Source organism: Dendronephthya gigantea, unplaced genomic scaffold (assembly GCF_004324835.1).
Source record: "Dendronephthya gigantea isolate DGI-Jeju-01 unplaced genomic scaffold, DenGig_1.0 000044F, whole genome shotgun sequence".
In the NCBI taxonomy this organism is placed as follows: domain Eukaryota; kingdom Metazoa; phylum Cnidaria; class Anthozoa; order Malacalcyonacea; family Nephtheidae; genus Dendronephthya; species Dendronephthya gigantea.
The window spans coordinates 231,036-237,301 of record NW_021163054.1 but is presented as its reverse complement, the minus strand read 5'-3'; the positions used below and the strand labels follow the sequence as shown (position 1 = coordinate 237,301).

The window sequence follows — 6,266 nt, the reverse complement described above, 5'->3', positions numbered from 1 at the left end:
ACTCATCCCCTTCATACGACATCAGTCAGTCTTACTCATATCCTTTGACCAATATCAGTTGATCTCACTCATCCCCTTCATACACATCAGTCAGTCTTACTCATATCCTTTGACCAATATCAGTTGATCTCACTCATCCCCTTCATACGACATCAGTCAGTCTCACTCATCCCCTTTGACCAATATCAGTTGAACTCACTCATCCTCTTCATACGACATCAGTCAGTTCACTCATATCCTTGACCAATATCAGTTGAACTCACTCATCCCCTTCATACAACATCAGTCAGTTCACCATCCCCTTTGACCAATATCAGTTGATCTCACTCATCCCCTTCATCAACATCAGTTAGTCTCACTCATCCCCTTTGACCAATATGACTCATCTACTGCACAATATCAGTTTAATGCATGAATTTACAATTAGCTAATCTATTTACAATTTAATATTTAATAATTTACAATTAGCTAATCTATTTACAATTCGACACTTAAAAATTTACAATTAGCATAATATACTTACAATTTAACATGACAATTTTTAAGAGGAAATGGTCCTAATTCACCAACTTGAAAACATAGAGCCAGGTGCTCTCTCATGCAACTCTGGTCATAGGTCAATTGGCTTGGATCATCACCAGCCAACAAACTAAAGGCAACAGCAAGTGCAAATAGACCACAGTCATCACATCCTTTCTGTTTTTGCATGGGTGGATAGCTGATAAACATCTTGGATACAGTGGTGCCAAGCAATGCAGCTAAACAGGAATGAAATTTCTGTTTCAGCTTCTTTGTCACATTCAAGGAGAGGGAGTCATAGACTTTCACAGCATTTTCCTCACAGTGGATATTGGTGACAGTTGCCCAGTGTTGTCCGCCAACATTAATAATCTGGACAAAGTCTTTCAATCCTTTCTCAACTTTGGGCTTTCCCTCGAATGAAAGCACTGAGTGCAACCCTCTTGCTTCAGGGAACTGTTGCGACAGTAACCACTGGCCATGATCAACATGTTCGTCAGTTAGCCAAAAATGGTCTTGAAGGATTTGCACACTAAGCTGCTCATAATTATTATTGGGCATGCTCTGCAACACCTCAGACTGTCCCTTCACTCTCTTCTTTTTTTTAATGTTGGTGGTGGTGGAGGCAATGTTGGTGGTGGTGGAGGTAATGGCGGTGGAGGAGGAGGTATTGCTGGTGGTGGAGGAGGTATTGCTGGTGGAGGAGGAGGTATTGCTGGTGGAGGAGGAGGTATTGCTGGTGGTGGAGGAGGTATTGCTGGTGGAGGGGGTGGTATTGCTGGTGGAGGAGGAGGTATTGCTGGTGGAGGGGGTAGTATTGCTGGTGGAGGAGGAGGTATTGCTGGTTGAGGGGGTGGTATTATTGGAGGATGAGGTGTTGTCACTGTCATCATCATCATGAAGCCTGCTTGTGCAATATGGTCGCAATTGATCATATGGGACCTTGTTTTTCAAAGGAAGGGCGCTTTCTTTCAATGGTATCAATGTTGCCCTTTGTGATGTATCAATGTCATCAATTCTGAAAGTGAATAACAACTATGTAATTAAACATGACAAACTGCAAATTTATCACAGTTTTCACTTTGGTAGTCTCTAGAGAGTAATTCTGATGGTGGTATGATACAAGGAAAAGGCCACATAATGATATCTTTATTATACGGTATGAGATAAATGAGGATTTGATTTAATTATACATAAAGAATTTAAATGAACCTGTATGGGCCTATCCAACATGGTTCCATTTTTCCACCTTTCCTTGAAATGTTTTTCATCTGCCTCTTGTAGACAGTGTCACCAACTTTCAAATCAAATGACTTGACACCCTTTGTCTTCCTTTTCTGATACTGCATTTTTTGCTTCTGTTGTGCTACTTCAATGTTACTAAGCACCTGAATAACAAAACATGATGAATTATTGAATTTTATTCTGAAAAAAACCCATGCTACCAGTACATAAAAAGCCATATGTTTTCTTTTAAAAGTTACCATAATGACATGGGTTAACAATGTGTTATTTTAAGAACATATATTATAACAGGAAAGTTTCTTCTGCCTGGTCATGTATATAGGAGTGGCTTGCACACTGTATATAAATTTTTAATAGATGTCTAGATTTTGTGATTGATTTTGTATCAGACTTAAATGATCCTTCATAACTTTTATAACTTACCACTAGGGCAAGTAACATGTTAACTAGTGCCACAGTGACATGTTACTTACCACTAGGGCTAATTGCACATGATAAGACTGACAGTGCAATGTGGTTTGCCCTAGTGAAAATGTGAAATTAGTAGTTGGTAACCACCAGAACTGGCTTTACCCTACATAATGAGATTGATAGGTTGTAATAAAATTAATTTTGCATAACATCAAAATTAATTTTGATTGCACATTGTACACATACTTGTTCCTGTGTTGCTACAGCATTTGCCATTTTTTCCTTGACTTCCTCATCCAATTCCTCTTCAAGATGGTCTGGAGCTGAAGAGCAGTCCTCGACAACAGCCATCTGTACACAGAATTACATATTAGTTTGAAATTGCTAAGCAAGCTTGTAGCCTGCATCAAGCCCCCTGTCCCTCTTGGTGGAGAGCTTGCTAAATTTATAATTATATAAGAGATGAGGTGGATACAGTATATTATTAATTCAATTAATCATAATACTCACGTTTTGAGGTGAATTGGGATTTCGTCCAAACATTAAATAGAATGGTGAATATTTAGTTGTAGCTTGTTTTTGAATACGTATCGAATATGCAACTTCCTCTAAAAAGTCACACCAGTTGTTTTGGTGTTCGTTTACCAGTTTAGACAAACGCTGTTTTAAGGTTTGATTTGTGCGTTCATCCAGTTCATTTGTCTGTGGATGATATGCACTTGTTATAGATCGCTTTATTCCAAATTCTTTGCACATCTGATCATTGATTCTATTGACAAACTCTCTTCCTTGATCAGACAGTAATCGTGCAGGAGCACCCCACCTAAAAATATTGTCATGCAGAAATGAAGCCTTTATCAGTCAGTAATTAATATGATCTGATGTGTACTAGTCAATAAGTTGTTCAAAAATAATCAATTACCTGCAGGAAAAGGTTTTAATGCACTTAGCTACACACTCTGCAGACTTATTACTTATGGGGTAAAAGTCAACGAACTTGGTGAAGTAGTCGGTGAATGTACACACATACTTTGAACCATCTGGTGTTGTTGGTAATGACCCTAAAGAAGGTAGATAATAATATAAGCCAAAATTGAAATGGTAGTGAAGTACCAAAATGTGTGAAAATTTGCTGACGTTTTGAGAAAGCCCTTTATCAGAGCTAGGCATTCTAAACCTAATGCTTTTTAAATGAAGTAAACCTTACCAATTAAATCAATTCCGACCAACTCCAATGGCTCTTTAACCTTAATAGGAATAAGCTCTGGCGCTTGTGTTTTTATCTTGCTGTACATTTGACAGCGATGACATGACTTGACCTAGATATAGATAAATAAAGGATATTACACAGTGGAGCAAAGATGAATTTTATTTCCAATTCAAAAAGTATATAGCTCAATTCACATGCTTTCATTAATGCACTCTGTTCAAGATTTTTCTCTTTGGATGCTAACAAGGCTACTAGTACTATTATACTTACAGGATGAAAAAAAATTGGGGGCAGGGTATAATAAAAACAGAAATTTTATTTTCATATATCAACTCACATATTCCTGCACATCTTCCTTCATTCCATTCCAGCGAAAATGGTCAGAAATTTTACTGAGGGTGGCACTCACACCACTATGTCCACCCATTGCATTACTGTGGTAATGGTTTAGCACATCTCGTACTTCCTGGATTTCCAAGAGTACTTCTTTTTTTACCCCTTCCTTGCCACCAGTATAGTAGAGCTTGTTGTCTAGAAATCACGATCAAGTATCAATCTAATGTATATTCTTTAATAAATTCAAACCTAGTGCCATTATGTTGCTATTAACTTTTGAATTGTAATATCCAAAAAATAAAAATTAATACACAAGTGATACAATCACAGTATCGACATATTATATCATACTCTATAGAGAAGAAAGTACTACGTCTACGGTTATTAAATGACGATATTAATTAATCATATCTAACTATCACGAAAGAAGAACTATAAATTACTTACTTGTTTCATCCATAACGTAATGCTTGACTTGGCCACGAACAACTCTCTGTTGGTTTTTCGTCAGACCATCCAAATGTTTACCATGACTTAAATAATACATGATCCGTTCACATTTCTCTCGTTGCTCACTAAAACGCTTCTCCCTGCTGAGATCGCTTGTCTCCCCAGACACAATATTTTCAATCTCACCAGTGTCTTGGTCGTTGGCTGCCATTTTAACAACGTAATAAGAAATATTTTTCTAATTGCTTGTTTTGATTAGTCGTCTGCACGTGTGTGTATCGAGCACGAGGGGATCATTCAGATCAACACAAAATCGTATGAGCCGCTGCCGCTGACTCACGCATGCGCAAACTACAGGGGGAGTACTCAGATCGGGGGAGTGCTCAGACCGCTACACCGGTTAATCTGTCCGTAAAGGATGTTAAACCAATTCTTGTGAAAGCCTCCTCAATACTAGTTTTAATTCCTTCAGCATCACCTGATTTCACTGACTCGATGCTTAAAAACTTCAATTTCGGTGCTCCTTCCGACAAAAACAAAACATAGACTAGCTCTTGCTCTACAACACTAGCATCAGTGCTACCATCGTTCCGGCATGAAAAAAATCTTGCATTTGTCAGGTCTTTTGCAAGATTGTCTCTAGTTACTTCAGCAATGTATTCTGTGAATACTGCACATTGCCTGTCATTACGGTAAGCTTTCGTTATCTTTTCGCCTAGGCCATTCTTGCCCTGAAGTGCGAGGAGGCCTTCAAAGTCACTGAATGGTCTCTCATTTTTCGCCAAGTAATAAGCTGTGTTGAATTTAATCACCATAGATGTTTTGTCGTAGGGAGATATCATCTTTTTCATTCCTCTTCCTATCGGTGTGTTGTCTACAACTTCTTGCGTATACCCTTCGACTCCCATATCAGCCAGTTTGCTCAATCTTATAGCTTCCTTGTGGGCATCACAATTTTCAACATGCTTTTTCACTGCATCTTTTTCAACTTTCTGGGTTCCGGTTACGCAAGTGTCTGAGAAATTCTTTAAAGTTTGGATCCTGTTTGTCCATCTCTTGCAATCCTTACATCGCAATTTTATCGCTTTACCTGCTTTAGCGTCATATTCTAAGTTACAACCTAACTCTTTTTCCCACTTTTTAACAGTTTTTACACTAGCTTCTTTTGGCATGATTATAATAACACAATATAAAAAATAATAGATATGCAAATTTGATCATTTTGCGCTTTGTCAAAAATGTCTAAAAAAATATGCGAAAAATTTGCCACAAGCTGCCGTAAGATCACAAAATGGCAAAATTTATGCAAAATTTGTCGAAAAACGTCCGCTCATTTCTAACGACATCACCAACCTACATTCTCCTGTCGGCCGCTGGTTGGTTGGGAAATTAAGGTCAAAATTGCGCTTAAAGCTTTTAAAATAAGATATTTTGGCCTCAAAATACTATCGAAGTGAGGAAAAATTGAAACAATAGTAAAGTATAGCATAACAATTTTGAGCGATTTGTCAACAATACAATTTTGTTTGTCTTTCAAACGCCATAAATCGCTGCGAATACTCTTGTTTAGTAATACATTTAAAACCTGTAAGTATAATTTCTTACGCTGAATCGAATGGTGGTATTTTTGTCCTTCTTGGGTGCATAAAACCAGAGATACACGCAATTATCAGAGTTTGAGATTGAAATTGAAAAAAACTTTCCTCAAAAAAAGGAATTCGGCAAACGTACAACAAGATTAATAGTAAATTAGGAATAAATTCCAAGCATTTTACTAGGCGATTAAGGAAACGTATTGATGCGAACAAACAAACTCACAGGCAGAATATAATGCGGTGCCAAACTTGGCGCGGGCACCGCAATATTATAATCGTATTTAATATATAACTTTTCGCCACACATATACCGAAATTTCACCTTTGGTGTAGATTAACAAATTGTTGGTTCGTGTATAACAGAATGTATCTACTGAGGACAATTTCCTGCTTAAAATGGTTCTATTTTTATTAAAATCGGTCAAGTATTTACACAGAAATCGCAATGCCATCTGATCAGATGACAATGAGTTTTAAGATTCAATATGAATGGCGGTCAT

General features: G+C 37.5%; 1 protein-coding gene across 1 annotated transcript; it reads right to left on the bottom strand.

The window, feature by feature from the left end:
* Positions 1–519: 519 nt before the first annotated feature.
* On the bottom strand, positions 520–3,345 carry LOC114527372 (probable protein phosphatase DDB_G0282105). The gene is made up of 6 exons (XM_028549004.1): positions 3,309–3,345; positions 3,098–3,236; positions 2,686–2,998; positions 2,422–2,526; positions 1,732–1,907; positions 520–1,537 (listed from the first exon to the last, which is right to left on the bottom strand). Exons 1-6 carry the CDS (start codon positions 3,343–3,345, stop codon positions 520–522), a joined length of 1,788 nt encoding a protein of 595 aa, XP_028404805.1.
* Positions 3,346–6,266: the final 2,921 nt, after the last annotated feature.

Excerpts from the sequence above, each read along its gene's own strand:
- LOC114527372 (XM_028549004.1), bottom strand. The coding sequence starts at position 3,345 with ATGCCTAGCTCTGATAAAGGGCTTTCTCAAAACGTCA. Across the intron at positions 2,999-3,097 it reads ATTAAAACCTTTTCCTGCAG|GTGGGGTGCTCCTGCACGAT; the intron begins GTAATTGATTAT and ends CAATATTTTTAG. Across the intron at positions 1,908-2,421 it reads CTGTAGCAACACAGGAACAA|GTGCTTAGTAACATTGAAGT; the intron begins GTATGTGTACAA and ends TTTGTTATTCAG.